The following is a 17950-nucleotide window of genomic DNA, read 5'->3' on the forward strand; positions in this document are numbered from 1 at the left end:
AGAATGTGGCCTGCCGCCAACTCCTTGGCGAAACTCGGGATGGACAGAAAAATACCAGCCTTACCGGCGATGCCAAATCCTGAGACTGGATGAACTAAATGTGTCATTATAAGAAAAGAGTTAGATTTTTATCCTGCCTTTCATGATTGCAGGGCCTCCCGAAGTGATTTACAAATAATGAAGTACTCTTGAACTGTTGTAATGTAGGAAACGCAGCAACCAATTTGTGCATAGCATTGTGACAATGACCAGAATTGTTTTTGAAATAATGTTGAGTGAGGGGGTAAGTATTGTCCAGGGAAATGGGGAAAACTGCCCTGCTCCTCTTCAAAATGGTGCCATGGGATCTTTACTGATAACCAGAGAGTGAAGGCCCAGCCTCAGTTAGTGCTCCATCTGAGATAGAGATCCCTCAGTACTGCACTCGGTGTGTCAGCCTGGAATCCTGTGCTCAAGTCTTTGGAGTGAGTCTTGAACCCACAGCCTCGCAGCTGGAGGGATGTGAGTGCTACTCACTGAGCCACGGCTGACAGCTCAGCCACAACTAGCGTTTATATAGCATCTTCAAAGTAGAGAGACCTGTGCTTCACATTGATGTAATCAAAAATAAAAAAGGTCTTAAAGTGGGGCTTGAACCACAACCGTCTGACAAGAGAGCTGCCCCTGAACCGTTTCCTTCCTGGTAACCAAGTTTGATTTTAGACTCTGCAAAAGGTGACCACATTTCTAAGCTTCAGGTGTTTTGGAGTTTGTTCCGCTTATGTTGCAGAGCAGATAAGTACTCAACTGCAACAATGGATAAAAGACCGTACACACAGACTAATTTCTTCTTTCTGAATGCCCAGGTACAGATGCACCTTGTAGTTTTTAATCTGTTGTTGTTAATGGTTTTAAAGTTCCTCAGAAGAAGGAACTAACAAAATAACTTGACTTTTCTCTCAAGAATCCTTAAGACACCCACTTTTATTCATGCTTGGGATCATCTCCTTGTGTCAACACATATGAGATAGGGGCTTGAATGGAGGTTAATTAACAGAGGGATTTCTTCCCTCTTTGAGGACTATTTTTGTAAGCTTTTCACTGTTTTTACTGTGAAACTGAAACAAAGAGGAGTAGATTGATTGGAAATAAAATTTGAGGGAGGTGTGCGTCAAGCCATTAATGGGTCATTTTTGGTTTGGCAAACTAATCAATGGGGTGCCATTGGGATCAGAGCTGAGGCCTCAACTATTTACAGTCTATATCAATGGCCTGGATGAAGGACTTAATTTGTGGTTGCTAAATTTGCTGATGACACAAAGATAAGTAGGAGAGTAAATTGTAACGAGGAGGTTTTAAATAAGAGGACAAAAGATTAGCAGATGCAATATAATATGTGAAAATGTGAACTCGCTCACTTTGGAAGAATAGAAAAGCAGTATGGTACTTAAGTGGAGGAATTATTGCAAAACTCTGTGGTGTACAGGGATCTTGGTGTTGTGGTACATGCATCACAAAAGATAGTATTCAGATACACCAAGTGATTAGGAAGGCAAATGGAATGTCGCAATGGAATATAAAAGTAGGGAAGTTTTGCTACAGTTCTATAGGGTGCTGGTAAGACCACATCTGGAGTATTGTGGACAGTATTGATCCCCTTACTTGAGAAAGGATATCATTGAATTAGAAGCAGTTTAGAGAAGGTTCGCTCGACTGATTCCTCGGATGAAGGCTTATCGTATCAGAAAACCTTGGTCAGGTTAGGTTGGGTCTATATCCATCTGAGTTTAGAAGAATGAGAGGTGATCTTATTGAAACGTATAAGATCCTGAGGGGACTTGATAGGTTAGAGGCTGAGAGAATATTTCCTCTCGGGGGAGAGACTAGAACAAGGATACATTGTTTAAAAATAAGGGGTCTCCCGTTTAAGACACAGATGCAAATTTATTTTCTCTCAGAGGGTCATTTGTCTGTGGAATTCTCTTCCGCAGAGAGCAGTGGGGGCCGGCTCATTGAATATATTCAAGGCTGAGTTAGATAAATTGTTGACTGATTTGGGAATCAAAGAGGATAGCTGGTCGGCAGGAAAGTGGAGTTGTGGCCACAGTCAGATCAGCCATGATCTTATCAAATGGCAGAGCAGACTTGAGGGGCCAAATGGCCTATGCCTGCTCCTAATTCATATGTAGGCTGGCAACTCAGTGCAAAACAAAGTCAGGTCTATCCCGGAGTAGGAGGGTAAATGAAGTTGAGATCCCGATCAACCATGGTCCAATTGAATGACTGAACAGTCTCGAGAGGCTGAATGGCCTACTCATATACCTGATGTTTTTAACAAGAGGAGGCTTTAATCCACAAATAAATCCATCACTGCCCCTCTCAGAGATATCGATTTATTTAAGTTGTTATAGCAACTAAGAAAATGATATCAAGCTGTTCAGCATTACATTATCATCAGGAATAACACAGCAAATACAAACCCCTCTAATTGGGAGAGATTTCTTCTGGAAAGTGTAAGCCTCACTTGGACAGGTTGGAATTGGTTCCGTTTTATGGACAAGTTTAATCCCAGAATCAGGTCCATTATACTTGGTTGTTTTGCTTCATCTCCTGATTGCTAACGTCCTGGTTCTCTTTGCAGGTACATCTACTGCGACGAGATAGATTTGGCTGCGGACACAGTCTTAGCCACCCTCTACGCTGCAAAGAAGTATATCGTTCCTCACCTAGCCCGGGCATGTGTTACCTTCCTGGAGACCAGCTTGAGTGCGAAGAATGCCTGCGTGTTGCTGTCCCAGAGCTGCCTCTTTGAGGAACCGGACCTGACCCAACGGTGCTGGGAAGTGATTGACGCCCAAGCTGAGCTGGCTTTGAAGTCCGAGGGCTTCTGTGACATCGATTACCAGACACTGCAGAGCATCCTGAATAGGGAGACCCTCAATGCCAAGGAAATCATTCTGTTTGAGGCTGTGCTAAACTGGGCAGAGGTGGAATGCCAGAGGCGGGACCTGTCCATCAACATTGAGAATAAGCGCAAGGTTCTGGGCAAGGCGCTCTACCTGATCCGTATCCCAGCCATGACGCTGGACGATTTTGCCAATGGCGCCGCGCAATCTGGTGTTCTGACTCTCAACGAGACCAATGACATCTTCCTCTGGTACACAGCGGCCAAGAAGCCAGACTTGGAGTTTGTGTGCAAGCCCCGGAAAGGCCTGGCCCCGCAGCGCTGTCACCGCTTCCAGTCTTGCGCCTACCGTAGCAACCAGTGGCGCTACCGAGGCCGGTGCGACAGCATCCAGTTCGCCGTGGACAAGCGGGTCTTCATTGCCGGCTTCGGCCTGTACGGCTCCAGCTGCGGCTCAGCTGAGTACAGCGCCACACTCGAGCTGAAGCGGCAGGGCGTCCTCCTGGGCCAGAACTTCAGCAAGTTTTTCTCGGATGGCTCCAGCCACACTTTCCCCGTGTGGTTCGAACACCCTGTGCAGATTGAACCGGATACCTTCTACACTGCCAGCGTGGTGCTGGATGGAAATGAGCTGAGCTACTTTGGGCAGGAGGGGATGACTGAAGTACAGTGCGGGAAAGTCACCTTTCAGTTCCAGTGTTCCTCAGACAGTACCAATGGCACAGGGGTACAAGGGGGCCAACTCCCAGAGCTAATATTCTATGCCTGAATAACGGTAACACTTTGGAAATCCCCTGTCCACTGTCTGTCCTACATTCTGTCTGGTTTGACTATGGCACATTTCAAAAAGCAGCAAAACGAAGCCCTTCATTATAAATTAACTCGTCTCATCATCCACAGTTTCACTCTCAAAGATCTACAGTCAAATGCAGTTCCCATACTGACTGCCAGCTCTTTTTACCAAACAGAGGTTTAATATCCTCTGCTATGTAAAATTCAGTTGCAGGCTTGTTAAAGTTACTAACCTCAACGCATAATTAATTCCCCACCAAAGGAAATTAAGCCCCCTTAATAAGGGACTTAATAGGTCATGAATTGCCTAGCTGTCAGGGTAGTTCAATCAGAATCACTGTGTTAATTCTCTCCCCCTCACTTTCTGATCGAGCTTTCCCATCCGTCAGCACCTGTGAACCATTGCAGACGGTACAGCCATAGGTTTCTCCGCAACCCCCTGTTTGTATTTGCCAGGTTAAGCTGAATCTAAATTGGCTTCTAACACGGCCTTGCTTCAGAAGTGGTCACCAGCAGAAATATCTTGGGAAACAATTTCAGCTCAGTCACGGGTGGTGTATTGTAACACAGATAGATGAAACCCAAACCAGCTTTTAGAAATGTGCATAAATGTGTGCATACACCGGGAAGGATGTCTACTGATAGTGTGAGTGAACGGGTACAAAAGCTAGTACCTCGAATGAGAGGGGGCATAGTTCCACTCTTTCTTGTTGCCCAGTCATGGCCCAGTCGGTCACACACCTGCCTCTGTGTCAGAAGGTGTGGATTCAGAGATTTGATGCACAAAATCTCAGCTGAATCTCTGGCGTATTGAGGAGCACTGCTCTGTCAGAGGCGACATCTTTCACATGAGACCTCACCTACCCTCTCCGGTAGGAATGTTTAAAAAGAAATCTTGGTTCTCCATTTCAAAGAAGAGCAGGGGAGTTATCCCTGGTGTCCTGGACAAACGTTCACCCTTCGCTCAACATCACTAAAGAAGCTCTTTCTCTGGGTCATTTTCACATTGTTGGTTGTGGAAGCTTCCTGTGCACAAAATAGGCTGCCACGTTTCTTACATTACCACAGTGACTGCATTTTGTAAGTACTTTGTTGATTGCAAAGTACGTTGGGACTAAATGTGTACAAATTCTTATTAGACCACACCACACCTGGAGTATACTGTGAGCAGTTCTGGGCTCCACATCTGGGCAGCACAGTGTTGAGCACTGCTGCCTCACATCGCCAGGGACCCGGGTTCAATTTCAGCCTTGGGTGACTGTCTATGTGGAGTTTATACTTTCTCCCCATGTCTGCGTGAGTTTCCTCCGGGTGCTCCGGTTTCCCCCCACAGTCCAAAGATGTGCAGGTTAGGTGGATTGGCCATGCTACATTTTCCCTTAGTGTGAGGTTGTGGGATGGGGGAATGGGCCTAGGTGGGGTGCTCTTTCAGGGGGTCGGTGCAGATTCGATGGGCCGAATGACCTGCTCCACTGTAGGAATTCTATGATTTTACCTTCGGAAGGATACACTGATCTTGGACTGAGTGCAATGTAGATTTACTGGAATGATATCTGTACCTCAACGTTTAAATTATGAGGAGAGGTTATACAAACTAGGGTTTTTATTCCCTGAAATTTAGACGGTTGAGAGGGGATTTTAGCAACATTTTCACAACAGTGAGGGGAAATGATACAACAGGGAGAAATGATTTCTACTGGTAAGGCAGTGTAGGACTCGGGAATATTGTCTAAAAATTAGAACCAGACCTTTCAGGAGTGAAATGAGGAACAATTCTTCACACAATGGGTGGTAGATGTCTCTGCTAACAACAATTGCTGCTAAGTCAAATGTTAATTTTAAATCTGAGATAGGTTTTTGTTCACTAAAGTTATTAAGGGATAAAGTGCAAAGATGAGCTGCGAGGTGGCACAGTGATTACCACTGCTGCTTCACAGTGCCAGGGACCCGGGTTCGAGCCTGGCCTCATTGGCTGTGTAGAGTTTGCAGGTTCACCCTGTGTCTGTGTGGGTTTCCTCTGGGTGCTCCGGTTTCCTCCCACAGTCAAAGATGTGTGGGTAGGTGGTTGGGCTATGTTAAGTTGCCTCTTAGTGTCCAGGGATGTAGAGTTTGGTTGGGGTTATGGGGATAGGATGGTGGAGTGGGCCTAGGAAGAGTGCTCTTTCGGAGGGTCGGTGCAGACCCAATGGGCCGAATGGCTGCCTTCTGAGCTGTAAGGATTCTATGATTCAAATGGCACAGATGGGCAGCACGGTAGCATGGTGGTTAGCACAATTGCTTCACAGCTCCAGGGTCCCAGGTTCGATTCCCGGCTTGGGTCACTGTCTGTGCGGAGTCTGCACGCTCTCCCCGTGTGTGCGTGGGTTTCCTCCGGGTGCTCCGGTTTCCTCCCATAGTCCAAAGATGTGCAGGTTAGGTGGATTGGCCATGCTAAATTGCCCTTAGTGTCCAAAATTGCCCTTCGTGTTGAGGGGTTACTGGGTTATGGGGATAGGGTGGAGGTGTGGGCTTGGGTAGGGTGCTCTTTCCAAGAGCCGGTGCAGACTCGATGGGCCGAATGGCCTCCTTCTGCACTGTAAATTCTATGATCAACCATTGAATGGCAGAACGGGCTCGAAGGGCTGAATGGCCTCCTCCTGTTTCAATGTACGGCGGATTCAAAGGCTGTGAATGGAGCGATAGAAATACACATCTTTTATTCCCCTCCTAAAAACATTCGGATTCTCTCCTGTGGGGCATCCGGAGCAGCCATATCCGACTTGCTGTGTTTTAACACAGTTTCCTGAAGGCAGGAGTGCCAAAATCCTGGTAGAAGCCTCTCTGTTTTTCCTGTGATCTTGAGCAGAGGCACTATGTATTATGTTGTCGCAGTGAGGGAGCACAGCATGTCGTCTTTCTATTGTTTTTTCTCCACCATTACACCTGCCAAAGTAAAACATAAACAAGGAAACAATACCACATAATCTACCTCTGGGTTGGCGGGTTACTTTTGTTAGAATGTAGTTGACCCCTTGGCATATTATTTTTTTTCCAAGTGCTGTTAAGAACAAACTGAAATCAATTTTCATGGAGCATGTTTTGAGTGACAGTAAATGCATTTTCTCCACAGAAGAGCTCAGCTAATCAGAATTCACCAGTCGTAGGTTATGAAATTGTGTGGGAGGGTAAAAAGACAGCAGTAACGAGTAGAGGGCTGATGAACTGCAGAAGACTGTAATCATCTGCCCAAAAGAGTCCTGCTCACAAAGCAAATGAACCTTGTAAATAGGAGCTGGTTTGACTACCGCCTTTACAGTCTGATAATTAAAGAGTTCTCAAGGTTCCTGATTTTCTTTTTTGTTATTTTCTACCCACTTGTAAGACATCTCCGTTCGCATGGCAACATACAGCAGCAGAAAGGGAAGAGATAGGAAAAGGCCCATCAATTCAATTGGTTCTCAAAGAGAGAAGGCAAGTCCAATGCAAGCAAGTTAACTCATGCCAGTTTCATCTGTATGTGAGTGGCTCATTTTAGCGGTAAAAACCTGCCCCACTTGGGCAAGGTCTTGGCATGTGGTACCCAGCATGAATAGTAGAGGAATCCTGCTAGGTTGAGGGGTGATCTAATTGAAGTGTTTAAGATTATTTGTCCTCCTCTGAGTGCCATAGTGGCATTGGCAGTCATAGATGTCCAAACTTTCCAATCATTGCAACAGCAGATGACCTCATTGCTGGAGTTCGACGTCATTGCTGGAGTTCTGGTTAAGCCACTTTTTAATCCATGATGCCCATACTGAACAAGGTGTGCCAATCCCATTCACACAGTTGCCTTGATGAGAATTGTTTGTACCGACCATATTTGACTCGGGTGATTTCCAGTTGCCTCTCTCATGTGTGTTTAACGGAAACGCAAACCCTCTTCCCTGAGGATTCTCCCGCCTGGCACCAGCCAACCATTATATCCTGAGGTTGTGACTCCTCCACCTTCACCTCCATAGGATCCACCATTGATCATCGCTCAACCCAGAGCCTGGGTATCTTCTGGGTACTACCATCCGGGCCAGCTGTGTCACAAAAGGGGAGGGGAGGCCACTCCTTGGGGTCATTCAGATCGTGCTGCTACCCACTTAAGATGGGTGAAAGAATCTTTCAGATAAATAATCTGAAAATAGATTAATAATGTAGATAAATACGGTAGATAAATAATGTTCTCCCTGCTTGGGAGGGAATGTCCAGAATAAGGGGTCATAATTATTATTATTATAACCTTATAATTAGAGTGAGAGCATTCAGGAATGATAGTCAGGAAGTACCTCTTCACGCATGAGTGGAAATCTGGAACTCTCGCCCCCAAAAACATCGAGGTTGAAAGTCAACTGCCAATTTAAAAACTGAGATTGATAGGTTTTTTTTAGGCAAGGATATTAAGTGTTACAGTACTAAGGCAAGTCGATGGAGTTAAGATGCAGAACAGCCATGACCTAACAATGGCAGAATAGGTGCAAGTTGCTGAATGACCTCTTCCTTAAGCTGCTTCATCCCAATTGTCTGGAGATTAATTTCACATCCAATTACTCAAAATTTGTTCATATCTTTCTAGAAAAATGCGCTAAAATGAAAGGGGAATATTTGGAACTTATCAACTGGGTATGACACTTGCGGAGAGGTTAAAGGCCTTAGAAAGGGTGAAGAGGAGGTTTACCAGGATGTTACCAGGGATGAGAGACTTCTGTTACAGGGAGAGGTTGGGAAAGTTCGGGCTGCTCTCCTTGGGACAGAGAAGGTTAAGAGATTACCTCAGCGAGGTTTACAGGAAGATGAGAGGTTTTAATGTAGAAGATTGAGAGAAAAAAACTATTCCTGCTGGTGAGTTGATCATTGACCAGAGATCATAGATTGGAAATCATTGACGAGCCATCCAGGACAGCAATGAGCAGAATGTTTTTTACTCAGCTGAGTTGTTGGGATGTGGAACATTATGCCTGTAACTATGGTGGATGTTGATTCTATGAAGAATTTTAAACACAGGGCAGCACGGTGGCGCAGTGGGTTAGCACTGCGGCCTCACGGCGCTGAGATCCCAGGTTCGATCCCGGCTCTGGGTCACTGTCCGTGTGGAGTTTGCACATTCTCCCCGTGTTTGCGTGGGTTTCGCCACCACGACCCAAAATTGTGCAAGCTAGGAGGATTGGCCACGCTAAATTGCCCTTAATTGGAAAAAATGAATTGGGTACTCTAAATTTTTTTTTTAAAGAATTTTAAACAGGGAGTGAGACAGGTTCTTGATGGTTTCATTATGAATAAAAGTGGGACTGATGTGGGACTATTCCTGACTCCTTTTGAAAAGTCAACACAGGATGATGGGCTGAATCACAGATTTTATACAGCACTGAAGGAGGCCATTCGGCCCATCATGTCTGCATTGGCTGTCCGAGTGAGCAATGCACCTAAAGCCATTGACCTCCCTTTTCCCCGTAACCCTGCACATTGTCAGATAATGATCCAATTCCCTCTTGAATACCTCAATTGAACCGGCCTCCACCACACTCTCAGGCAGTGCATTCCAGATCCGAACCACTTGCTGCGAGAAAACGTTTCTCCGCGTGTCTCCATTGTTTTATTCGCCGCTTACCTTAAATCTATGCCCTGTGGTTCTCCAGCCTTCCACCAATGGGAACAGTTTCTCCTAAGCTACTCTGCCCAGAACGTTCATGATTTGAAAGCCTCAGTTGAATCTCCAGTCTATAATACATCCCCTTTTGTTTTTTAAGTTTTTCTCACTTCTATGTCAGCTTGTGGGGAGAATTTCAACAGGGTTTCAGACACATTTCCAGTACCGATGTCTGTTTTTGAGCCAGGAAGTTTAACTGAAATGTTAGCTGAAATTAATGAAGACTGAGTGACGACTCCAGCATCCTCACCAGATAAGAATATCCGTTTGGCAGTCTAATGGACATTATGTGCTCAGCTGTCGGAATCTGAGAGATTGGGATGGACGTTCTGAGGGTGTTCGTAAGGGTCATTGTGAACCCATCTTAAAACTTAAACAATACCTTGTGGAGCAACCTGTTTCATCCAGAAAATGTTGACCATCCACACATGATTAAAACGCAAATGTATGGTTGTAATCTTCTTGCGCTAAAGATGGTGGAATAGGGCAGCACTGTGGCACAGTGGTTAGCACGGCGCCGAGGTCCCAGGTTCGATCCCGGCTCTGGGTCACTGTTCATTTGGAGTTTGCACATTCTCCCCGTGTTTGCGTGGGTTTCGCCCCCACAACCCAAAGATGTGCAGGGTAGGTGGATTGGCCGCGCTAAATTGCCCCTTAATTGGAAAAAATCAATTGGGTACTCTGAAAAAAATTTTTTTTAAGATGGTGGAATCAACATTGGAATGATACAGCACGGAAGGAGGCCTTTTGACCTATTGTGACTGTGCTGGCTCTTTGAAAAGAGCTTTCCAATCAATCCCGCTCCCCTGTCTTTCCCCACTGCCTTGCAAATGTTTTCCACTTCAAGCCATATTTATCCAATTCTCTTCGAGCCTGTTCAATACCCTCTGGTGGGTAGTGCATTCCGGATCATGACAACTCACTGTATGAAAGATTGGAATGGATGAGGTCAATAAGAGACCCCACTCCCATAACCTAATATTTAGTATCCATTATCAAATCCCTCTTGAACAAAGCCCTCGCCAATACTTGTGCATTATAAAGCAACAAATCCCAATCTCCTGGAGAGAGAAACAGCAGAGAATGGGGTATTCCTGGCAGCTGGTTTATTGGTTTGTGAACTGAAATACTGGATACGTTTTATTGGTGCAGATGTTGAAAAATGTCTTACTTTGGAGTCAGAACCTAGCTAAAAATAGGGAGGAACAGTGATTGAAAAAAGACTTTGAACTTCTACAATCACTTAATGGCGAATGAACCATTTGACTTAAATGCAGCCTTTGGGTGCAATTCACTGGCTTCTCCACACCCGACTTGGTGGCGCAATGAGGCTATTGAGTCTAACGGGGGCCTCTCGCGAGATTCATACGAACCATTTGGCTTATTTAAATATGTCTGCACCGGATTCTCCCGGGGCCTGGGAAATAACGGCCTCGCCAGCAAATCTGGACCAAGCGCCTTCTAGTACTGGTAACAGCACCTGGGGGGGTTTCCCAGGTCTTTGGAGACCCATGGGTGGACAGGGCAGGGTGGCCCCCGGCTCTCCCTCTGGCACCTTGGCAATGCCAGCCTGACACCATGGCTTGGCTACCCTGGCGCTGTCAAGGTGTCTGGATGGCACTGCTAGGCTGATGGGGGCACTCAGGGTGCTTGGGTAGCAGTACCAGGGTGCCAAGGTGGCACTGCCAAGTGTTTGGACTTGAAGGGGGGGCCAAGCTCAAGAAAGGACATGAGGAGAGGGTATTAAGGGCGCCTCAAAGGTTAGGAGGGTGAAGGGTGGGGAGTCCTGAAAAGGTGGGGGGGGGGGCGAAAAGGGGCCGGGAATGCCTGAAAAGGAGGGGGAGGCACTCAGTGACTCCATAGCAGGGTGTCCTCACTTGTGGGGATGTGGTGGGTATGTGGGGTAATGCCCATGTGTTGGGGGGTGACATCGCCCATAGGTACGGTGTGTGGGGACTCTCACGTTCACTTAGAAATCGGGGAACCCTTTCAAAATGGTGACCCGATCTCTGAGGAGCCAGTCTCGCCGGCGAGCTCAGTTCCCCAACGTTGAAAACATTTCTTAAGTGTGGGCTTGACCGGGGAGAAACTATCCAAGGCTCAAAGAAATGACTAAGTCACCCAAAATGCTGGCAAGAAATACCCCACCAAACACACCCAAAATGACATTTAGAAATATTTTGGTTGAATCGTGCCCTTCATTATACCGTGAGAGCAATGGGACGGAATGACCAGTTTAAATGCAGTGTGTCTACTGGCACCACTGCCTTAGCTAATGAGCTTGAGCTCCGATGAGCTTCCAGCAAATCTATTTAAAATGGGCATCTTCGAATTGCAGCAAGTGGAGCCCATGACCAAAACTACAGCAACATTTCTCAATCATAGGGTGATTTCTCCAGCAAAATGCATAGTGGAGTATAGTTACACAATACAAATAATCCCGGTAATTTAACAACAGTCTAGTCTCCAGGTGTGATTGGCAGGGAAATTACTGAACCATCATCCTGGCACGAATCTAGGTGTTATCTTTTAAATAGGAACATTGGCAATTCCAGGATTAATAATTACATGCCATCATAGTTTTTGAACCTGGCTTTGTCATTTTTCCCAGATTTATTTTTAAATTTAATATCTTATCTAAATCACTCCATGTTCCAGGAAGTTTCAGTTCAAAAGACCAAATCTGAAATGGACTTTTATTTTCCAATTACACAGTTAAACTGCCAACTTTGCACAACAGTTCCTTGTAATAGTTGCTTTGCAGCTTCGCAGTAAATGATACAAGTTGCTTGTGGGAGTGTCTTTCTCCCGGATTTGCTGATTGTTGCAGCTCTGCATTTTAGTTTGATTTGCAAACTGGAACAAAGTTTACTTGAACAAGCAGCTGGCTAGACCAATGCTGTTTGCGCCAGATTGAAGTGTCTGCAGACCGAACAGCTGAAGTGAAAAGATATTTTTTTTAATTTAAAGACAAGTTGATTAAAAAGGAATGTTTTTGTAGTAATTCGCTTAATTTCAGAGTTTAAAAAAAATTGAAAAACACAGTCATTCGTTACTACGTTGTAACTTACTCCTGTGGAAATGGTGAAGTAACAGACTTTAGTTGTACATCAGTCTGGCACTGTATGTTTTGGAATCGATACATATCTATAATCAATACTGTTTCCCAAAGTTCATATCTGGCACTGATTATTTAGTTTCATAAATTGTGCTTGGTGACTGCAGTTTTTGTGAAGAAGATCAAGTATCTCAAGCTTGAAGTCATTGTGCGTTAACAAAGCAATTTGAATGATGTTTGACAAATGAATGTGTATGGTATATTAAAACTTGACAGAAAAATAAAGCTGGTTCTTTGGTGCCTAACAAAGACTCTTAAGAAGGGATTTTATTTTTACTGCGTATTATTTTTTGTTTTCTTATTAATTACAAACCAAAATAGGCTGGCAGTTGGGTGGCCTCTGGGCAAATGCTTAAAACGGGCATTGCAGCCCTTAAAATATGTCATTTAGGCTCCTGACGCCCACTGAAGGACCCCATTGAGAAATTAATTGGCGACGAGTGAGATGGGTGTTCTTCAGTTGTTGTCAACTCCAGAAAGTTTAATGAGGAGGCAAGTCTTAGCCCGAAAACTCTGTCTACTCAGCCCATTTGTCTATAGTCATGTTTAATGAGAATCAACTCTTAGCCCCAGGTTGCTTTCTTTGTGATTTCTAATCATTTGTAGTTGTCTGGAATGCGGCACATGTTTCAAGAAACATAGAACTAGCCTCACGTATCCCAATTCTTCAAGCAAGCATTGCAAATGATGGGCGAGCATAGTCTTGTTGGCTGTCTATTCCTTGAGTTCCAAAATACCTTCAATTAAGTGCCATATAGAAAGCTATTGAAGACGATTGTTGGGTTATAAGACTGATTAGATGGTGGCTCTGTAATTGATTGAAATCCAGGTGGCGCAATGAGATTATTGCTGGACTGGCAATCCAAAAACCCAAAGTAATGTTCTGGAGTCCTGGGTTCGTATTCTACCAAGGCAGATGGTGAAATTTGAATTCAATAAAAATTTAGAATTAAAAGTTTCTTAACAATTTTGGTAAAAACGCAACTAATAATAATAATAATAATAATAACAATCGCTTATTGTCACAAGTAGGCTTCAATGAATTTACTGTGAAAAGCCCCTAGTCACCATATTCACTAATGTCCTCCCTTGAGGGAAGGAAACCTGGTCTGGCCTACATTAAGGTTAGGGTTGCCCTCTGAAATGGCCAAGCGAAAGGATGGGCAATAAATGCTGGCCCAGCCAGCGATGCCCACATCCGATGAATAATAAAATGGAAGCAGATGGCTCTCATCGATGGGAGTGGATGTAAGTGGCTGGTCTTGAGCTGAATTCCACCAGCTTCACTAATGCAACAATTTGGATAACAGCATCCAGAGAAGACACAAAAAGTTCACCAAATGCGAATGATTCACATCAAATCAACATGTTTCAGACTTATTTAGATAGGTGAATGGGTCAGTGTGTGACAGAGATCCTATAAGGTGGGCTTTGTAAAACTCCAGGGACATCAATACCATGCAGAGGTAAGGGTAGCAGAACAAGAGCGGTCGGGAATGGGGAGTAATAATTGTTAACTGCAAGATGACTGTGTAGAAGGCAAATAGGTTCAAGATTATACAGTATTGCTTACCCACAGTACATGTCAAATTGAGGAGCCTAATAGGATCGCATAAACCTCCATCCAGTCAATTGAAGTGAGCCGAAATCTTACATATCCCTCATTTCATTAAGCACTTCAGGGGAAGTAGAATGAAGTTCTCTCGTATTCACCATTAAACATCTGCGTCTTAGTTGAGACCCATTTCTGCAGTCGTTTGTCGTTAAAGCAACTCTAGCTGTACGTTACAGGTACTGCTGGAACCTCGATGTCATCTTCCGATGTGAAGGCCCATGCAAAACATGTACTTAGCTCATCATTCTTATCTTACCTTCAGACCTAACCTGCTCTGTTAACCCCCCTCAAAGGACCAATGGTGTTTTCTGATTTCTCAACATCAATGATAAGTCTTCCAATCTCTACTAGAAACAGTGATGATCTTTTCTCTGTTGCCTTTTTAGAAGTTTTTATTATCAGCTGTTTTTAAGTCCTCGTGATGCTGCAAATGAAATTATCAGCTAATTAAATTTTTAATTCTAATTTCCCTACAGACCGCGTATTTAACCCCCTGGGCTACATGAACCTTCCTCTTTATCCTAACGACATACAAGATTTTCATATCTAACAACATCACACTAAATGAACTCTTATTTGATTCTGCTGCTTGTAGTTATTTTATCTAACAGCCTACCCCAAAGAATCACTGCCAAATCTTTCTTCATATGTGGAAAATTAGTCCTTCTGAAACAGAATATTAACATTAAATTATCAACAGGGTTAATTTACCTCACTGAATGAAATCAAAACTACAAATATCGTCCTCGCCCAAACTGTTCCCCAAATGGAGATCAGATATTGTCCAAGGGCCGCAACTAATTGGTACCTATGTTAAATAGTCTTCGCTGGTATTCTCATTGTAGCAATCACTGATTAACAAACCAGATTTCTTCCCCTTACGGAGCTGACTGCCTACGAAGAGACCAAGGGTGATTGGATAGTTAAAAGACCCATGATGACAATATCTGTTTTGTTACTCGTAGAAATGGATCATGAAATTTCTAGCCTTTTTCAATTTGCCCCAGGGGCTCCTAACTGTTTCCAAGAATCAGCCTTGTTCCAATTCCGTAATAGAATTGCAACTAAATTTTCCAAGCAGCGCTTTAGGTGTACCGACACCACATGGACTGTAGCGATTTAAGAAGGCAGCTTACCGCCACCACCCTCTCAAGGGCATTTAGTGGTGTACAATAAGGAGCAGCACAGTGACGCTGTGGTTAACACTGCTGCCTCACAGCACCAAGGGCCCGGGTGACTTCCGGTTGCGGCTATGCGGAGCTAAGTCGCACGTTCGGCAGCTCCCGCTAAAAACGGACTTTTGGGCTCTTTTTAGGGCCCGTAACGGCGCTTGTTCGATGTTTCCCGGTGTGGGAAGGGGACAGCAATATTCCCCCGATAGTGTATGGATTGGACCAGGAGTGGGGCGATTAAAAAAGTGGCATTGAAGCAAAGAAAGGTGCGAGGGAGGAGGACCAAGATGGCGGCGGGCGGAGACCAGGCAGCGTGGAGGCAGTGGGCACAAGAGCAGCAGGAGCTTCTCCAGCGCTGATTTAAGGAACTGAAAGCAGAGCTGCTGGAGCCGATGAAGGCTTCAATCGATAAGCTGCTGGAGACCCAGATGGCCCAAGGGGCGGCGATCCGGGAGGTCCAGCAGAAGGTCTCGGAGAACGAGGACAAGATCCTGGGCCTGGCGGTGAAGGTGGAGGCGCACGAGGCGCTCCACAAGAAATGGCAGGCGAGGTTTGAGGAGATGGAGAACCGGTCGAGGCGGAAAAACCTGCGGATGCTGGGTCTCCCGGAAGGGCTGGAGGGATCGGACGTGGGGGCCTTCGTGGCCACCATGCTGTATTCGCTGATGGGAGCGGGGGCCTTTCAGGGGCCCTTGGAGCTGGAGGGGGCCCACCGAGTGCTGGTGAGGAGGCCCAAGCCCAGTGAGCCGCCGCGGGCGGTGCTGATGCGGTTCCACCGGTTTGCTGATCGAGAGTGTGTGTTAAAGTGGGCCAAGAAGGAACGGAGCAGCAGGTGGGAGAACGTGGAGGTCCGGATCTACCAGGATTGGAGTGCTGATGTGGCAAAGAAGAGGGCCGGTTACAACCGGGCGAAGGCAGTGCTGCACAGGAAGGGGGTGAAGTTCGGTATGCTGCAGTCGGCACGTCTGGGTCACCTTTAAGGATCGACACCATTATTTCGAGTCCCCGGAGGAGGCGTGGGCCATTGTTCAGGCCGAAAAACTGGACTCGGACTAAGGGTTGGGGACGAGGGGTCGCGATGGAGGGATGGTTGGGGATTGTTGTGGTGTGTTTCGAGGTGGGGTTCTTTGTCTTTCGGGTGTTGATTGGGCATTGTTTTGATTAGGTCCGCCGGGTGGGCTCATGGGGAGTGTAGGTAAACTGCTTGGGGGGGTTGATGGTCGGTAGGGGAGATGGAGCCCCGCGGGGGGGGGAGAGGCCTGAGTTGGGGGCAGTGGGACCGGGCCTGGAAAGGGAGCTGCGGCAGGGGAGGCGGGGCAGGGCGAGTGGAAAGCTGGCTTTTTCCCGCGCTTAGGGTTGAAGGGGTGGGGCCGGAGCTGGGAAGCGCAGGCTTTTCCTCCCGCGCTGGGAGTGGAATGGATGAGATCCTCTTGGTGGGCAAGGGGGGGAGGGGAAGTTCCACACTGGGGGGGAGGGGGGGGGGGTTCGATGGAGCGGCGGGAGGGGCCGGGGTCAGCAGGAGTCAGCTGACTTACGGGAGTGCAATGGGGGGAGCAATGCAGCTGGGGGGGGACCTATCTGGGGGGGGGGGGGGGGGGGGGGGACCAGGTTGCTGCGGGAATGGCCAAGGGGGAGCTGGATCTGGTAGAGGAGGTCGGGGCGGGTGTCTGCCGCTGTGGGGAACGGATCGTGCGGGGGGGCACGGGCACGTGGCTGGCCTAGGAAGGGCTACGGCTAGTCGGCGTGGGAGGGGGGTGAGTAGCCCCATGATCCGGCTGATAACCTGGAATGTAAGGGGACTGAATGGGCCGGGCAAGCGGGCCCAGGTGTTTGCGCACCTGAAGGGGCTGAAGGCGGATGTGGCCATGCTTCAGGAGACGCACCTGAGGGTGGCGGATCAGGTAAGGTTGAGAAAGGGGTGGGTAGGGCAGGTGTTTCATTCGGGTTTGGATGCAAAAAATCGGGGGGTAGTGATCTTGGTGGGGAAGAGAGTGTCGTTCGAGGCGTCGAGCATCGTGGCAGACAATGGCAGTAGGTATGTGATGGTAAGTGGCAACTGCAGGGGGAGCGGGTGGTGTTGGTCAATGTATATGCCCTGAATTGGGACGATGTGGGGTTCATGCGGCGTATGTTGGGCCAGATTCCGGACCTGGAGACAGGGGGCCAGATAATGGGGGGGGATTTCAACACGGTGCTGGACCCAGCACTGGATCGCTCAAGGTCGAGGACGGGCAGGAGGACGGCGGCGACCAAGGTGCTGAGGGGGTTCATGGACCAGATGGGAGGGGTGGACCCATGGAGGTTTGCGAGGACGGAGGCCAGGGAATTTTCATTCTTCTCCCATGTCCACAAGGCCTACTCCCGGATTTACTTTTTTGTCATGAGCAGTGTTGATTCCGAGGGTGGAGGATACGGAGTACTTGGCGTTAGCCATTTCTGATCATGCTCCACACCGGGTGGACCTCGAGTTGGGGGAGGAGAGGGACCAGCGCCCGCTGTGGCGCCTAGAGGTGGGGTTGCTGGCAGACGAGGAGGTGAGCGTGTGGGTCCGAGGTTGTATAGAAAGGTACCTGGAGGCTAATGACAATGGGGAGGTGCAAGTAGGGGTGGTCTGGGAGGCACTGAAGGTGGTGGTCAGAGGAGAGCTGATCTCCATTAGGGCACACAAGGAGAGGGTGGAGAGGAGAGAGAGGGAGAGGTTGGTGGGGTAGATGGTGAG

General features: G+C 47.0%; 1 protein-coding gene across 2 annotated transcripts in view; it reads left to right on the plus strand.

Moving 5' to 3' along the window:
• The window catches only part of LOC140421656 (BTB/POZ domain-containing protein 3), a 73220-nt gene extending 66222 nt beyond the window's left edge, over nucleotides 1-6998 (plus strand). For both annotated transcript variants that reach the window (XM_072506475.1, XM_072506467.1), the window contains one exon: nucleotides 2621-6998. In XM_072506475.1, the coding sequence (XP_072362576.1) occupies nucleotides 2621-3653 (1033 nt within the window). In that variant the 3' untranslated portion in view covers nucleotides 3654-6998. The remainder of the gene's footprint in view (nucleotides 1-2620) is intronic.
• Nucleotides 6999-17950: the final 10952 nt, after the last annotated feature.

The sequence above is a fragment of the Scyliorhinus torazame genome, chromosome 1 (genome assembly GCF_047496885.1).
Source record: "Scyliorhinus torazame isolate Kashiwa2021f chromosome 1, sScyTor2.1, whole genome shotgun sequence".
In the NCBI taxonomy this organism is placed as follows: domain Eukaryota; kingdom Metazoa; phylum Chordata; class Chondrichthyes; order Carcharhiniformes; family Scyliorhinidae; genus Scyliorhinus; species Scyliorhinus torazame.